Source organism: Lycorma delicatula, chromosome 4 (genome assembly GCF_047948215.1).
Source record: "Lycorma delicatula isolate Av1 chromosome 4, ASM4794821v1, whole genome shotgun sequence".
Lineage (NCBI taxonomy): Eukaryota > Metazoa > Arthropoda > Insecta > Hemiptera > Fulgoridae > Lycorma > Lycorma delicatula.
In genome coordinates, this window is record NC_134458.1 from 196,733,038 (window position 1) to 196,752,234 (window position 19,197).

At 30.7% G+C, this 19,197-nt stretch overlaps 1 protein-coding gene across 13 annotated transcripts in view; it reads right to left on the bottom strand.

Moving 5' to 3' along the window:
* Positions 1–19,197, bottom strand: part of LOC142324190 (uncharacterized) — a 444,097-nt gene that overhangs the window by 292,780 nt on the left and 132,120 nt on the right. For all 13 annotated transcript variants that reach the window (XM_075364941.1, XM_075364940.1, XM_075364943.1 and 10 more), the window contains exon 5: positions 9,740–10,379. In XM_075364941.1, coding sequence (XP_075221056.1) covers positions 9,740–10,379 — 640 coding nt within the window. The remainder of the gene's footprint in view (positions 1–9,739; positions 10,380–19,197) is intronic.

The window sequence follows — 19,197 nt, forward strand, 5'->3', positions numbered from 1 at the left end:
GGGGGAGGAATATAGACTGGAACTTTTTTAGCGTATAAAAAATGTCATCATGACTGACCGGGATTAGAACCTGGGACCATCCGGATGAAAAGATGAGATGCTATTACTCCGCCACGAAGGTCGGTAACAACAAAATCTTTTATTTTTTTAACAGTTTTAACGGTTCTATAAAATGCATACAGTTAAATCGCGTGCATTTTCTTAATTTTGTAAATTGCGTGTAATATATTTGTTTTCTCCGACCGGTTTTCCGGCTTCTGGCGGGTCTGGGTGTGAGCGTACAGGCAAATGCGATTACTGCTACCGGCTTGCCAGGCCTAATGTAGCCGGAGATATAGTGTAATGCAAGTGTAAAGGTACCGGTAAACACCTAGTCTGGAACAGATTCAGGTCGAACACTCCTGAGACATATATATACATTATTCTGGAAAAATTAAAATCTAACACACTTTTAAACCGAATCCTAAATACATGTCTTTCTAACTCAAGAAAACCTTTAGGAATAACTAATGTAAGCAAACTAACAGCACGATTCACAAAAGATGGGCTCAAGCATTTTTAAAAGAGTTATGTATTATATAAAGTAAATTTGGTTTGGTAAATATTTACCGCCGATCGTCATGGATAAAAAATTGCACATTAATTCGTTTTTTTTTTTTTAATTAACAAGTATTATTAAAAATCTATTTAATAAATTTTAATAAACATCTAAAGATTATAATTTTACCGGTATGTATGCAATTACATCTGTTTCTTTTTTTCCATAAATCTTTCATCATGTACTTATATCCTACCTTACTAAAGGGAATTCGTACGTGTTTCTGTTTCTATGTGTGTGTGTCCGTCCCCCTTAGCTTAGCACCGGAATGTACCGATCATTAGCGGAAAATCCCGATTCGTTTGTATCAATTTCTAGAGTTAAATGTCTAATTTAACTTTCGTTATATTAGTTTTCATCATTCAAAAAAAAATTTTTACACAAGAGGTAATCAATTTTGGACACCTAATAATCCCATTCCGAGACGCCGCCCGCCAGGGCAACCTGGAGGGTGTGCCGTAGGCACGCCTCTGCAGCTAGTGTATATATATATATATGTATACATATATGAATTGTTATTAAAATTTATATTATTAATTGTTATTTATATCATTAACTAATTGCATATATATATATATATTATTTATTTTTATTCATTTCAATGTTCAAGTAAACTTATTATTAAATAAAAACCCACGTGTGTTCATCTCAGTAAATTACGTACTATATGAAACATAAAATTGTAGCTAAACAACTATCAGATTCTTGTAAATATTCAGAACAAACTGAACGAAAATATAGTGTAATGAATTAACTTATAAATATAACTAAGCGATTATACGATTATACTTTACAAGTACAGCGACATCAACGTCCCACGAATTTTTTTTTCTTCTTTCATTTCGGAATTTTTTTAAGAACGTACAACGTTACACGTACATGATAATACGTTACACGACAAGATGCCCGTTTAAATAGCGGTAAGTTATTAAAAAGACCAGAAGTTGTGTGATGTAAGTGACAAAATTAGCTCAAGACTCTTTCAACTCAGACTTTCATCTTATAACGCAGTCGTCTCTTAACGCATGCGATAACATTGTAACGTTAGATACATTTAATTTGTAACTACAAAAAACAAAAAAGATATTAATTAAAAATGTATTTGCTTATTTTTGCTTCGATATTAGATTTCTTTTAACAGAATAAAAGAAAGAAACAAACAATATTAATTATTATTAAATTAATTACTTACTTGTTCTTATTTTTATTCTTCTAAGTAGCACGTAAAACTAAAAATATAAATTACATTTTGGCCGTATTCCATTATATCTTAACCGCCGTTATATTATGCGATCAAAAGTTGCCAAAAGTTTAACGTTTTTTTTAAGTTACATCTAATTTAGTACTTTTCTGTTAAATTAAATAATTTATAAATAAAATTTTCTTCGTAATTTCTTTGCTTGTAAATTTTTCTTATTTTTATCGACCTAATATAACAGTTCATTAAATTCGATTTTATTAAAGTTTTATTGATTTATATAATGTTTCACAAGTATCCCGAGGTCCTTGATTCGGTGCCCGTCGCCTATTCTTTAGCTTGTTATATCCGTGTATTCCCGTGCCAGGATGTGCTATTAATTAAAATCAAACGACAGCAGGGGCCGGGAATAGTATCGAGAACCAGTTAGAATTAAAAAATATAACCGGTTCGGTCTGGCCTCAAACTATTAAGCTACCTCACGCTATAATCGCATGAGTTACTCCGACGCTTGCGTTTACAATTTATTTACATATAAATTATCAGACTTGATGAAAAGTTTCGCAGGGTTATCGAACATTTCGAAATTATAGTTTTTTTTCTTTTTAATGGTTAAACAACCAGATTTTGGTAAAAATGCTACAAAATAGTAAATTATTAAATTAAAATTATTCTCGCACATTAAATAAAAAATCTATTAATATACCGGGATCGAGAACGAAAAATAAATACAAAATTCACTGACTATGAAATCGAACCGCAAATTAAAAATATAAACAACGAAAATTGTTTTTTACTGGCTTATATAACAGAAATAATAGTGTTAACGCAAAACAGAAAGAAATATTTTAGTATAAAATTTACCATTAACATCATTAAAAAATGTAATTTAAAATTTTAATTTTCAGGTATATAGAAGATAAAAAAAAATAGTAAAAGAAGATAAAAAACAGTATAATAATTAATTCTCAATAAATATAAGTAATATTTTTGTCTATTTGGATGAAAAAATCTAATGTGGAGACCACATTACTTCCTTGTATGCCTATTAAATTACATACGCATTCTTTTTAAATGAAAAGTACATAAAATTATATTTCATTAATAACCTGATGATTTTTTCCTTTTTTTTTTTTTTATTTTTATTGTAATTGAATTATTATTTATTGTATATATATTTTTTTTTTACAAGAAATTAATAATTATTAATAAATCAATATATTTAAATTAAAAAAAAAAAAGTCTGATTCGAATCGATGTGACTTCCCCTTGTAAGATCCAAATATCTGATTACTGAAAATTTTATTTGGTTATAACTTGGGAACCGATGAAAATAAGTACCACTTATGATATATAGTTGAAAAGCTCTCAATGAGGGCTTATTACTGCAGTTAAGAAAAAGTCCAAAATCCAATTTTTTGGGGATTTTGTGCTTTTTTGAACATTTTTGTTACAACAGTCCTAAATCCAAAATTTCGACATTCTACGGCTAATCGTTTTTGAGTTATGCGAGATACATGCGTACGTACGTACGTACATCACGCCGAAACTTGTCGAAATGGGTTCAGGGATGATCGAAATGGATATTTCCGTTGAAATATGAACGGAATTTTTCGCGATTAAAATACTTCCTTGTACTTAGGAAGTAAAAAAGATAAAAAATAGAATAAAAATTGATTAATTTTTTTATCAAGTGAATTTACAGTCTTTCAAGGTTAAAGAAACCTGAAAAAATATGTTATTATCTGCCAAGCCCCTCGATTGTAATTTGTGTACAAGCTACAAAATCTGAAATGGTAACATGATGAAAAATTTAAAGAGTGAAACAATTTTATTGGCAGCACCTCATTGTTAAATATTAATCAAAATTGAAACAAAATGATTCCGTAAAATGCAACGAATACCCAAACCTAAAACTATAAAATATTAATAGAAGATAAAGAAAAATAGTAATTAATGATAATTTTATATTTAAAAATAAATGGCCCATTCAATAAATAAAAATAATAAAGAAAAAATAGTCAATGAATGTGATTATAATAAGAATAAAGTTTTTTTTTTACAATAATTTTGCAACTAAAAACTTGTTACAAGATAAAACCTACATTGTATATATATATATATATATATATATATATATATATATTAATCTTATTAGATTTTTTAAGAAAGCAGTATATTTTTAATAAAAAATTATTCTTTTGTAAAATTTATTATAAAAATAAAAAACTACATGGATAAAATGATCTACATTATTAGGCATATTAGTGTTATAACAAGCACATACAAGTTAAACATTAAAAAAAGAAAGAAAAAATGTAAAAAAACTGCCGAACAACTTACTGCTAGGCAATCCGCATGACATAACTATGTATCCAATTGTATATGTAGTATCTACAAAGGCTCTTTACATTATAACTAGAACTAGAAATTCTAGCCTTATCTTTCTAGTTGTATTTGAATAACAGATATTTTATTCATAATATAACTGTTAAAGGTAAGTTTATTTAAAGATATTTTGCCTCAAAATAAATTTCACGAGTAAAAAAATAGAATGTTAATCATTGCTAGAGTAGAGGTTGTTATTCATATGCTACAACAAGATAACTAAGAAATTCAATTATGGAATTTTATAATTTTTTTGTGACCGATTTGGATTCCATCTGTTGAACACCAGTATTTCATTAATAAGAAGAAAGAAATCTATTTACAGAAGTTTTGCATCTATTTTACCATTTTATTTGTTTCCTTAGTTAAGTACAAAGTACTTTCATACAGTAGATACCATCAGCTTCAGAACAATTATTTTATAAAATGCGATTAAAAAATAATTTAAACAAGATGTGTATGTTTATCTCTGCTGTAGAAATAATGATTAGATTAAGGTGGCAATAAATTTATATCTCCATATTTTAAATTATGTTTTAATCGCAATTTATAAAAATGATGTTCTAGGAAAGCAGAAACTTGAAACATGAAATTACTTAATAAAAAATAATTAAGTGATAAACATTAATTTTTAATAAAAAAAATATATTCTGCTGCTAAGATGCAATTTACTAAACCTAAACATAATTGTAGGATTTTGAAAATACAATAAAATTGATTGTATTTAAATCAGTGGAGAGAGACACATTTACGTACTATTTGGACAAATACGAACCATTTCTACTTCCTATTATTACCTGAAGTCACAAAACCATTACAGTTGAAGTAGCATAATTCCAAAATATGTAATACAATACATTTTAAACAAACATTTGTGTATCTCTATTGCAATTTCATTGATTGAATCACATTTTTATGAGAAATTACAGGAAAATAAATAATTTTTATTAAAATTTTTTACTTTATTTTTCTGTCAATAAAACCTATAAAAAAGCTATTATTTATGTTATAAGAATTATTAGTATATTTTTTATGAAAACAAACACTAACACTTTTTTAATTAAAAGAATTCCTAAATCATTATAACTATAACAAAACTAAGTTTTATAACTAAAAGCGTTTCATGAACTAAAACATGAAACAACTTATATAGTAAAGCAAGAACTTTATGTTAAAAATTTAACTAAAGCAAAATTGGCACCATCTCAAGTGACAGAATTTAACAACCCCCTTTAAAGAAAGAAGATAATCAATTTAGATGAAAAGTGTCAGTAATACCTGTAGGTTCTGGATAAAATAGTAAATCTTATCCCTCACAACTTAATGATCCCATTAAATCTGTAACACCTCGGAAACATCATAGAAAATAAAGGATGTAACGACAAAACCATTGTCAATGCCACAGAGTTATTTAATATATTGTATTTAGGTTAAATAGTTAATGACAATGTTTACATACTGCATTCGATTAAAATAAAACAAAACAAAAGTAAAAGGTTTCCTAAGTAAGAGTTAGAAAGTTGTTGTTGAATTCATTATTATCACTGACTTGCTGTATGAGTACACAACTCAAGCAATTGATTGGAATTGATTGGTTGTATTTAACATTGTACGCATACATCTGAGCTACTACTGTCCTGAAGTAGCGTTTGTATGAAAGAGAATGGTATATTTTTATTCTTTAATTGGTGTGACAAAAGCTGATATAACTTAAAAAAAGAAACAATTCTCTTTCTACATTTTATTGGAGTCGTCATATGACTGTCAATAGCGTTTCAGGCAGTGCTATTTTTAATGCATCTATCTTAAAATGGTTAAGAAATCATTTTAGTATGAGACTAAATAATGTATCCTGATCTAAGTTGTGTTTATTAATTTAGAATATTTCTTGCCAAATATATCTAAATTAATCTCAGTTTACAAAATATTTATTTATTAAACAAGTTTTCTTGTTATGTAAAAGATATGTTATACATTTTCTGGTTACTTTATTGTATTTTAAGTGTAAAAGAATATTGTCTATTTTTCAGGATTTTTATTTTTAAACTGGTTTAAATATTGTATTATTTTGGTGTAAATATTAAAAATATGAATTTAAACACAAGAAATCATGCATTGATATATATTTTACAGTGACATAAGAAATGTATAAAAAAATTTAGTTTATAAAAAATAACATTTTTAAAGATCAATCATGTGGTTTTTGCCTATTAAATTATCAAACCCTTATAATAATGTAATATCAAATTGTTTGAATTAAAATTGGATGAGAGGCTTATGAGTTGATAACGTGCATCAGATTTTAACAGATTTCTTCAAGAATTGGTTGGGGGTGGGATCAAACCAGCAAATCTTCAAAATTACAAGGTATCTAAGTAAAAAGAAAAAAATTATTATAAAAATCATTAACTGTAAATACAATAACCTACATTTTAGTTCCTGAGAATCACTAGATAAATGATGCTAGTCAGTGGCGACTCGCATATAAGCACTGTGGAACTGCATACCCCCTATTGTGCTTCACAGTTCCAGCAGTGTGGTGTTTGCCGGTGGAGCGCATGCACACATAGGAAGCTGCACATGAGGCTGTGAGGGAGAGAAAGCGCTCCCTCAGTGCCGACCCTGATGTACTGGTGGAAGGTATTTTTTTTTTACTCCACATGTGTATGAAACGTTCCTTGTTCATTCCCTTTTCTAGTTTAGTCAGTGGAAAGAATATGAAAGTGATTTAGTTGTTTTTTCAGTAATGATCAGAAGATGGCGGAAAGCAAGGACTCTTTGTTTGTCAAATCTGTCCAAAAACACGGAAGGATGAAAAAGAAGGTAATTAGTAAAAACTAATTATGTATTTGTTTCTGTGTATATAAAAACTTAAATTAAGCACCATTTAACTACATTGTTTTTAAGTGGATATTTGATTAAGTTATTATCTAATAATACTAAAAAATATTATCTGTATTGACATTTTATTATTTATGTACCATATTCTTGAATGTGATAAAGTGCAGAATTAGATTATTGTTTTGCTTCCAGCTATTCTACTTGATTAATTTTTTTTCGGTTTTTTATTTTACAGAAAACTTTAACCATGGCCTTGAAAACGTCCAGAAAAAAAAATCTGGAGCAGCACCTCCATTAATTTTAGCTACAAGTTGCCATTGATGCTGATATAATTTTGGTTTAGAAGTATGACAGGATCCTATTAGCATTATGCAAATAATGATTACAAATCCCTTTCAATTAAAATTAATAACGTATAGTATAAGTTAACAACACCTCAAGAAAATCTGTAGAAATTTCAAATGAGATAATGAAAGAAAATGTATATTCAGAAGTGAGCAGAAAACAACATAGTATAAAAAATTAAGTAGATTCAATTAGAACACAAGAAATAAAATGTCAGACCATAAAAATGAAAGACGAAAACATACAGGGTGTCCCATATAAAACGCAATCCAACCTTATATTGGTAGGTATTGAAATAATAAAAAGGCATGTGTAAATGTAAATTTTATTATTACCATCCATTACCTTACATTTAGAGTAAATTTTGGAAGTGGCCGCCATCTTCTTGAATACAAGCATCAATTCTTTTTACAGCGTTTCTTGCAACTTTTTTCAAAGTTGTGGCTGGATATTTAATACAGCTTGTTCAATATTGACTTTCAATTGTTCAAGTGTTTGTGGTTTGCTTCTGTAGGCTTTTTCTTTGAGGTAACCCCATAGAAAAAAATCCGCCGCTGTCAAATCTGGAGATCTTGGTGGCCACAAGCCTCGACCGATAACACGATTACCAAAGAATTCCTCGACGAAATCAGAAGTTGAACCTGCGTAGTGCAATGTCGCACCGTCATATTGTAGCCGGCAGTGTCTGTCTTCCCCTTCCAAGAGTGCGATGAAATAAAATATGAAATAAAATAAAATAATAAAATAAAATATCCTAATATCGTTCTGCATTAATGGTGTACTCGAAAAAAATAGGACCGATTATTTTCTTCCGCGATATCGCGCATCACACGCCCAACTTCTGCGGGTGTAATTGTTTTTCGTGATAAACTTGGGGATTTTCAGTGCTCCAAATTCTACTGTTTTGGCTGTTTACGTAGCCATCCAAATGAAACCGTGCTTCATCTGTGAAAAATAACGAATCCATAACATTAATTCCCTCAGGCAGAAATCGACGGAACCGTTGACAATATTGTAGCCGTTTTTCTTTGTCGGGCTCAAGAAGTCGATGAACCGTTTGAATGCGATAAAGTCGTAATTGTAATCGTTTGGTCGCCCGATGAACGGTTGATTTAGACAAATTAATTTCAGCAGACAAACGTTTGATCGATTTATTTGGCGAGGCGAGTAATCGGTCTTTGATTTCAGCGACTGTATCTGTATTCAAAACTGACACAGATCTTTTGTGTTCCTTGTTATTAACAGGACCGGTCTCTCTAAATTTTGCAACTAACCTTAATACTGATGTTTTGTTAGGAGCCGGTTTATCTGGGTACTTATGGCGAAACAAATCTTACACTGCAACCACTGATTTCGTACTGAAGTACGACTCAACAATTAAAACACGTTCATCTAGCGAAAACACCATCTTGTCTCTAGCAATACACTGAACGTTATGATTGCATTGTTGTTACTATCGGTAGTGTTCTACTGCGTCGCCGCGATGTTCAGATGTTGGACGAGTCCATTTCAGTTACGAGTAAGGTAGTAAGCTTGACTTTTGAAATTTCATGGATGAGTGATTGATGGGTTGCGTTTTATATGGGACACTCTGTATAAACAAACTAGATTTTTCATACTATGTTTTAGGGTCCCAGTAAGAAGGTGGCAGCCAATGGTGTAGTTATGTTATTGTATCTAGTTGAACTCTGAAATTTAATCACAAACCCACATGCTTCACCATCTCTGCACTGTCAAGAGTTTTGAACAATTTGGTCTGATATTTAATCCCTTTCATACATTTTATTTAAATCAGTCTAACTGCATGTCTAACTTTATTTCAATTTTGTTTCACTTTAACTTTATTTATTTATAACTATTTATTTGAACTTAGTTATTATAACTTTAACTTTATTTCAATCTCCTAACTACGTGAATTTTTCTTGAAATTTTTATAACTGTAACATATATTAATGAAAAGATAAAGTGCTTTAGGTTACAAAATATATAAAACAAAAATTTGTAAGTTCCTTGACGAATACAATGTTTAAACATAATGAAAAGTAGAAGATATTTCCATACCTATGTAGCAAATAAAAAACCCAAGCAATAGCTGATTAGTGAAACACTTGATCTATAAGATCAAGATATAAGGAAAATGATCTACATATCTCTATGAATGTAATGTTTACTGCGTGAAGACAACATTGGATGCAGATGCAATGTTCAAAATACTCAAATACTAGATACCAGCACTATATTCAAGAGCATGACTTTCAAATACTTTGTAGTATTCTATTTGAATACTTTCTTTGCAGGGAGTGTATACACATTATAAAAACTAAAGGTAATTCATGTATATTTTAAATAAAAGTAAAGAAGGATCTTACCTGCAGAATTTGTTGAAGAAGATGTGTATGAAGTGGATTCAATCTTTGAGCCCTTTCTTAAGACATCTTGTTGATGTACAGAAGACGTTTCTTGTTTAGGAGTAAGTGTTGATGAAACCCTTTTAGTTTCTCTTGGTTTAACATCAACTGAAGGTGATTTAGCACGGTGTACAGGAGACGATTCTCGTTTAGGTATAACACCTGAAGGAGACCTTTTACTTTCTACTGGTCTTGAATCAAATGAAGGTGACTTTACTTGTCGTACAGGAGATGATGTTTCATATCTAGGTGTAACATCTGAAGGAGAACTTTTAGTTTCTAACGGTTTTGTATCTATTGATGGTGATTTTGCTTGTTGTACAGGAGATGTTTCTCGTTTAGGTGCTACACTTGAAGGAGACCTTTTAGTTTCTACCGGTTTTGTATCTATTGAAGGCGATTTTGCTCGTAGTACAGGAGATGTTTCTTGTTTAGGTGTAACAGGAGACTTTTTGGTTTCTGTTGGTTTTATGTCTGTTACCAGTGATTTTGTAGGTGATACTGGTCTTTGAATAGGCTGTTTCTGTTCTGGTATGGATTTCTTTCGATCAGGTATTTCATCGTCTGTTTCTTCAGAAGTAGGTCTACTTTGATGGTGGGTCTACAAAAATATATTGAAAAAACAAAATAAATGAAATGTACATAAAATAACAGTACAAAAATTAAAAAAAAATATATATATATATATATATATATATAGTTAAAATTCTACACTGATTCAAAAGGAGAAACACCCAATATCATAAATATAAAAATTGTAAGTGGTATCAACTTCTATAATCACTAGCTAATATGTAGTAAAGCTATATTCAGTAACATTAACTTTGGTAATCTACAGGAACCCTTCATCAAATATGATTTATGACACTGGCATATAATTTATCTCACACTCTCCAACTTCCAGGATGCTACTCCATGAGGTGTTTTAAATGCTGTTGTTGAACCATCAGGTTGTAAGGAATACCATTTATAATCTTTCTGAAGATGCTTGTATAGTTGTGATTTATAGCTTTGAAAGCTATTTTTTTTTCTATTCTTTGTTTTGTCAATAATAATAATAATAACACAAGATTCACCGTTGAGCGGTACCTTGTTTACGATCACCATTAATAAATTGGTATTAGCTATTCCAGTAGAAATCAACAAAAGTGTCTCTGTTGATGATTTGGCAATTGTGTATGCCAAAACAAGACAGCTATGGTGAAATACAAATTACAACGAGCAATTAACGCTCTAAATGAAGTTACAAGGATAATGGATTCCAATTATCACCAGAAGAAGCCTGCTGTGTACACTTCTGTAGGAACAGAATTCCTCACCATAGTCCTTTTTTGACAATGGGCAACAATCCAATACAATATAAGGATAATGTGAGATCTTTAGGACTGGTATTGGATAACTCCCTTACGTGGGGATTACATACAGGACTTGAGTGATAGATGCAAAAAAGACCAAACATCATCAAATGTTTGTCGAACATCAATTGGGGCTCAGATAAAGAAATATTATTGAGACTATATAAGGCATTGACTAATAGACTATATAAGGCAAACTAGACTACGAATGTATTGTATATTCATCTGCTAGGAAGTGGCATTTAAGAAAGTTAGACGTAATTCATAATAGCGGAATAAGATATGGGTGCTTTCCCCACAAGTCTGGCGACTAGTCTAATGTCCGAAGCAGGAATAATGCCACTACATTATAGAAGATCCTTACATTATAGCCATTACATTATAGGAGATCCTTTTGCTAAGATATGCAGCAAACATATGGGCTTTTCCTGCTCATATAAATAACAAACTTTTTAACAACCATCCTTTGGCTGCATTATATGAACATCGTGCTACCTATTCCAGACCAGCCGGAATCAGGTACCACGAATTAACAAGAAAATACAAAATTGCTATTCCAGAGACATTAGCAATTTCTACGAGAGAAATACCGCCATGGCTTTTGCCAGCGGTAAATATAAGGTTGGATCTCTCTCAGAAAAAATAAAAAAGAAGCCAGCAGGATCATCCAACAGGAATTTTTATCAACCGTCAGTAGTTATGAAGAACATATTAGAATTTATACTGACGGTTCTAAAACCGAACATGGTGTTGGATGCTCCATATATGTAAATGGAGAAGCCCACTTTTGGAAATTGCCAGATATGGCCAGTGTCTATACGACAGAACTTACTGCCATACAGCAAGCTCTTTGGTACACAGAACACTATTGCGAAGAGAGAGTGCTATTATGTTTCGATTCTCTAAGTGCACTTGTTGCAGTTCGGAACAAGAACATTAAGGATGTCCTAATTGCAAACATCCTGTCCATTTTGTACGTTCTAAATCAACGAGGACAGTGATGCGTATTTGTATGGACTCCAGGGCATGCTGGTATTGCAGGTAATGAAAAAGCGCAGATGAAGCGGCCAGAAAGGCAACAGTCTGCGATAACTTGGATGCAATTCCTGTACGGGTGGCAGATGTTAAAAACTAACTAAGACAATAAGAAACAAGTGGAATACTGATTGGAGGAGTTTAAATACAAAATTAAACTCAGTCAAAACTTTTCCGTATAAATGGAAAAGCGACGTGAAGTTGACTCGCCGAGAACAAGTGGCTGTGACCAGACTTAGAATCAGTCACACGCGAATAACAAATTCATATTTGTTAACCGGCGAAGAAAGACCAGTGTGCGGTCTTTGTAATAAAACACTTACAATTAAGCATCTAATGGAAGAGTGTACTGTATATGAAGACCTCAGAAAGAGGTTCCAGCTAAGAAGTGATATTGCTGCTGATTTGGAAAATGGAAATGAAGAAAAATTGTTGCTTATTTACACGCCAGTGGACTTCTTAAAAGTCTGTAAAAATGAAGATTTAAAGCTGTGTTAAACAAACTCTAAGGGGTAGTTTTTATATATATAAGGGAGTCTCGAAGCGTGGCACGTATAGTGACGGGAGGTAGCCCTCTTGCTTAGACCGCCAGGGCTCGCCTGCATGCAAGAGCAGGTAATCGGGGTGTGTCCAACTTATATGCTGCTTAACGGCGGTTCTGGTCGCCCCGAGGGTGCTTAAGGTGCTTAAGTGAGACAGGTAGAAGGAGATAATGGAATTGTAAAGACTTATATTTTCCATTTATGTACTTTGTGTTATTTTCTCAAATTTGTAAGATCGGGCCCCTTTACACCCCATAAGTGTTGTTTATTTCTGTGGATTAATGTTTTGTGTATTTTGTGCTTTTAAATAAAAATGTAAGGGCCCTTTACACCCTTACATATGACGACCCTGATGGTGATACTAATCTCTTTTAAAGAATGTGACGAGGGCTAATGACCTTAGCAGTCGAAGCCCGTAAAACACACACAAAAAAATAAATAATAATAATAATTATGCTTGAGGGTAACAATATAAATAATTATATAAATTACTGTATATACATATTACTGTTTTTACTTTTCAATGACAACCATAATTCTTACTAATTTTGCTGTCAGTGATTGTAGTTTCATGAGAGTATAGATTTTCATTAAAAAAAAAAATTGTGAAATAGCTTCTTCATCCAACATTCTTGATTAATAACACCAAGGTGAAAGATAGAAAAATAAATGATAGAAATGAAGATGAAAATATACAATTCTTCAAGTACAAATCAATATATAACATCACAGTTAAATATTTTTTTTAAATTTATGAACCAAAATTAATTACAGATTAGAAAACCACAAACATAATTTCAGATTTAAACATTTAAATAATACCATTTGACCATTTTAAAGAAGCTATGACTTCAATAATAAAAAACGAAGTATTCTTTTGAATGCCAAGCTTAACGGATGTGTATTATCACCCACTGGAAAATTTATTTACAAGACCACTTATTTTATCATCAGTCTTGTTATTTTAATACTACTATTATTGCTTCTATAATTTGATGTGTGGTGTCTTCAGAGAGATAACTCTGCATGTAAAACTTTAAATAGGAAATGAACAGTATTAAGAAACTTGGTTATATTTTTTTTAATACACTCAACTCCCAATTATCCATGACAATATCTAGGAAGAGGATTGCAGATAATCTAAAATCATTGCAAAATTGCAGTTGATCCAAAAATAATATTTAATCGAGCAATATGTATTAATCAATCCCTTTCATCTACGATCAATCCAATTAGCTTTACTATTATGAACTGTTAGATTATCTTTCTAATCTTGTTTCTTTTCCTCAATGGCTGTCTGTTTTCCTGATTGTCCAATTAATTTTCTCCAGCCTGCTATATACTCACATTCAAATGTATCCAGCCTTTTTCCCCTTATTTTTACATAACATTCCACAAAATGCTTATTCTAGTCTAAATAATTTAATGAATTGCATAGCCTAGCAGGAGAGTTTATTAAAATGAAAAATTTTATCATTAATTGCTTTTCTATTTTGTTTCTGTTATGTGCGCTTGTAGAGATCCCTGTTTCTTCAGAAAAACATTTCTTTTTTGTAAAAATTTACCTCTATAATTTAATAAACTATTTAATAGCTATTTTTAATAAATGTATTACGAGTACAATAAAAATAATTGTATTCTAAAGAATTATAGTTATGTGCAAAAGTAATCAACAGACACAAATCAGTTAAGCGATAACATTTTTTAATTCATTTTAATGAATGAGGATAAAACTCCATCTTACTATGTAATAATGTTTTCTTAATTTTTATAATTTTTATTTCTATTTCCTTTTCACTTATTCAATTTTCTTTTACAATGCTTTATAAATGCATGTACTGTTTTACTTGTTACATCCTTTTTTCTTTTTGTTTTTGTTCATTGGCTTCATATTCATTAAAAAAGAGGAAGATCCATATTACATTAAAAAAGAGGAAGAAATAGTGAATATATTTATAATTTTCTTAATTTGTGTTTTTTAATGACCAAGGAAAAAAAAATTGTATTTCACCATGGTTGCTGTTATTTTTCAATGGCTTTAGTAACAAAAAAAAAATCTAATAATTTAATTTACACGCTGTTATACAGTGAACACAGTATGAAATAATTAATTAATGAGGTTAAGATATTATTTGTAAAAATTATTGCTGGTTAACATATTGATAAATGTGTGGTTCATGAATCTTTTAAAAATAATGGACAACTTTGAATATGTTTATGTAGTTTCAGTGTTTTAAAACTATTAATACAAAAAAATCTTTACACAGCATTTCCTGATTATACAATGCCTAAAATGGGATATGGCAAGACTATTGTAGGCACACCAGAGATAAAGTAGGGTGCCAGTTAATAATCTTACCTGTCATTTAAATTGGTTTTTCTTATTTTGTAATAAACATTTTTTATATTGACTAATAAAATATGTGTCTTGAAAATGGTTTTGTTTGCTGAAATTTCTTTATGATAAATGGACTTTATATTAATCTTGTACTGCAAGATCTGTTATTTATTTAAAAAAAACTTATGCAGTGAGAACAAAGTTCAGTAACCAACAGGAGTAATTGTATAGTGCTGCATACAGTATTAATGAATAATGAATGTTTCAGTAATGCTTTAATCGCTTAAAACATTTATAGTAAAAAAAAAATTATAAATAAATTCAACACAATATAACGTTTGAATTTGAAAAAAAGGAAATTCCTTAATTTTTTTAGATGATGATAGTTTTTAATCTTTGGTTATGTGTTACAAAAAATTAGAAACAGTAACATTAGCACTATTTTTTTCCCAGTACATTGATGTTTTTCTTTATTTTGAAGTATTTGGTTGCTATTTTTATTGCATAAAGTGAACTGTATGAACATTATTTACTTCAACTACTTCATTTTCAAAATCGCTAATATTTTCCTCATTTTCTTAAATCTTATCTTCCAGTAGTTCTTCCACTATCATTATTTGACATTCTGATTTGTTATCATTACCTATTCACTGTGCCACAAGATTTTGTGAAATCTGGATCTCCAGTTGTGTTTTTTATTTGCTTTAACAGATCTGAAGTTAATAATGCTTCTTATTCTGTTTCTATATTTTTCTCTGTTTCAAACAGAAATTTTAATTATTTCTTCAACAATTTTAATAACAGATTGTTGTCTTTACTTCTATTTTGATATATTCCATGAGTTGACTTTCTTATATTTCTAATAAATTAGATACAACAGTAAATTTTAAAATTTCTTTTCCCATTGGTTTGTCTGTTTGTTTATATGTATTTGGCTCATAAAAAAATTATTTTAGCCAAAATGAAAGTTAATTTTATCTTAACTAGATTTTATGTTAAACATTACATATTCTTAAGGTTTTTTTGTGGAGATACCAAATATCCATGTAATGCACACACAAATTCATCAAAAATTAATTTTTTAAAATGCAAGTGTGCGCATTACATAAGGTTATAACACATATTATTATAAGGTATAACGCAGTAACTATAACCGAGTTTGGCTTCTTAAAAAGAATAGTACTATTATTTATTAAAATAAGCATATCACCTAAATAATCAAAATATTCATCCAAATAAAATGTTATCGGTGACTAAAATTTGTCAAGCAGTCTTATAAAAAGTTGGCATAATTTTGGTTAATTCTTTCTTATTACTAATCTTTACTATAATAAAATGTGTGAATAAATTCAGGTATGTGGTTATTAAATAATAACTACTTCTCGTGTCATAATCAAAATAATTAAATATCACTTTCCTATCATTGCTGGTATGAGTATGTACCATATTTAACCACTCAAATTGTTACCTCTAGTTATTTGCCTTTTTTTTCATCTTATTTTTATTTTTTTAATAAGAATTTTTTTTATTTCCAAAACTTTGAAAAATCATTTATTTTTTTAATAATTTTATTCTGGTTTGAGATGATTTTTTTATCCAAAGTATCATGGCCTCCTATGCAACCACCTGCTTCATCTGGTTAGTGAAGTAGGTATTACCTAAAATTATTTATCAGAATATATGAAATTTTAAAAGTTCTAATTTCGTTATTCTTGTTATACCAAATTTAAAGAATAAGAACAGTTTTTAAATTGATTTCAGTACGTACAACTCAAGGTGAAAACTAAAAACATGCACTTTATTCTTTAGATAATTTTACCTGTGATAATGCCTTTTATTCTATGCGTAATTATTTTTGAGTATATTTTGCAATTAACATTAAGCAGAGAAATTCCTCAATAATTCCGACATTCACTCTATCACCTTTCTTAAATATGATTTGTAATAGAGCCAAGAGCCAGCAACCACTCCTGTAGGATTGTACGAGGTTTCGGCTGATAAAATTTTGCACACTACCTTGCTCCTTTTTCCTGTTTAGCCCCGGGAATCACCGTTAGGTATAATTTCAGAGGATGAATGAGGATGTATGAGTGTAAGTGAAGGGTAGTCTTGTACAGTCTCAGAGCGACCATTTCTGAGATATGTGGTTAATTGAAACCAAACCACCAAAGAACACCGGTATTCACGATCTTGTATTCAAATCCGTATAAGAGTAACTGCCGTTACTAATACTTGAACGCTGGAACTCTCGACTTCGAAATCGGCTGATTTGTGAAGACACGTTCACCACTAGACGAACCCGGTGGGTTGCACACTAGTGTGCTACACGGAGACAAAAGCTACTATTGAATTGGGCGTGGTAGCACATGATAACTAAAATTCCCCTCTACAAACCTGCGATAATGCATTGAAATCCGCTTACCGGTTTGTTTTCAATAGCAGTTAAAATGGAGTCGGGTACGGCCAATATGTCAGCACGGTTAAAACAGTGTGCAGTGATCGAATTTCTAACAGAAGAAAATGTGAATTCTACGAATATTTTTCATCGTTTAAAAGCGGTTTACGATAGTGAAAGTGTTGACGTGAGTACTGTGAACAGGTGACGTTGAAATTTCGCGAATGTTGTTACACATATTAACAATATATTAAGCTGGTAAACATATAAGATATATTATTATGCTGGTAAAGCAACAATCGACGACCCACCTTGTAGCGAACGACCAGTTTCTGAGACCGACGAGAAACATCGAAAGGAGTGAACGATTTGCTTCAATGTGACGGGTGAATCACCCAGCAACGCATCGCTATTCAGTTGGACATATCTAAAGAATGAGTAGGCCATACTATCGAGCAATTGGGTCACCGTAAAATCTGTGCACGATGGGTACCGCGCAAACTCTATGATGGCTCTCCGCAATCTGAAGTTTGAGCCTAATCCGCTTCTGCCATACTCGCCGGATTTGACTCCGTGCGACTTCTATTTCTTCCTTCATCTCAAAATGGATCTCAAAGGTAATCATTACTCTACCGATGATGAGGTGAAGGAAGCTGTGGCCACTTGGATACGAGAAACACCGCCAGAATTTTTCAGTGACAGAATGCAAAAACTTGTCACACGCTGGGAAAAGTGTTATCAGTGTACACGGGGATTATATTGAAAAATAAATACTGTATTTTATAGCTAAGGTATTTTACTTATATTCATTTTGTACTTCATTCCAACATCTCTTTCAATCTCATGCTACACATATATGTGCAAAATTTATCAACCAAGCCTCGTACTTTGCATCCAACATAAATTTAGGTGTAACAATCTATATTTCAAAAGCAATCCACCATACTTGAACAACTCTCCATCGATCGTGTCGGAATCACACGTCTTTCTAGTTTTTGTAAAATTAATAACTCCCTTAAGCTTTTTTACCATAATATTTAAGGAAAAATACTACGGAAGAAATTATATTAAAGTTGCACAAGATCACCGCTGCACCTACTCTGTTATATGAATGCGAGATACTTGAGTTTTAAGAAGACGTGAATTAAGCTTTGTACAGGCCACCAAATGAATTTCTTAAGGGGCCTTAAAGGTGTAACAAGATAAGCTAGAATACCCGATAAAGCTGATAGAAGAGGCTTCAATATTGCTTCCATAAATGATATAATAGCAGATTATAGAGAGCGATGGAAGGAATATGTAGGAAGAGCAGAGAATTTAAGAATTCCCAAACAAACTTTTAACTATGCTCCCTTCGGAAGGAGGGAGAGAGGATGACAAAAGAAATGCAGGTGTATTTCTATGAACTATACTGTATTATGGAAATGATAATGATGACCTGCGAAAACTTTATTCGTACCTGTGCTAGCTATTGCATTAAATAAGCTTCTTCGGGGAAGGTTGATTTAAGTTTATCTAACATTAAAATGTGCTATTTTCAATTAGAAATTATTTTATTTAAAATATTAATATCATTTTTTTAAAACTGTAAGAATCAAATCCCATATCATGTATGATGGCATTAGTATGTAATATGCTAAATAATTTGTTATTTATTTTTAGTGATGTTTATTTTTCTGATTGGTCGATCGGCTAATATAACGCTTACCGTTATACTTAGACTGTATTCTTTAGAAAATGTATTATTTTTCCTT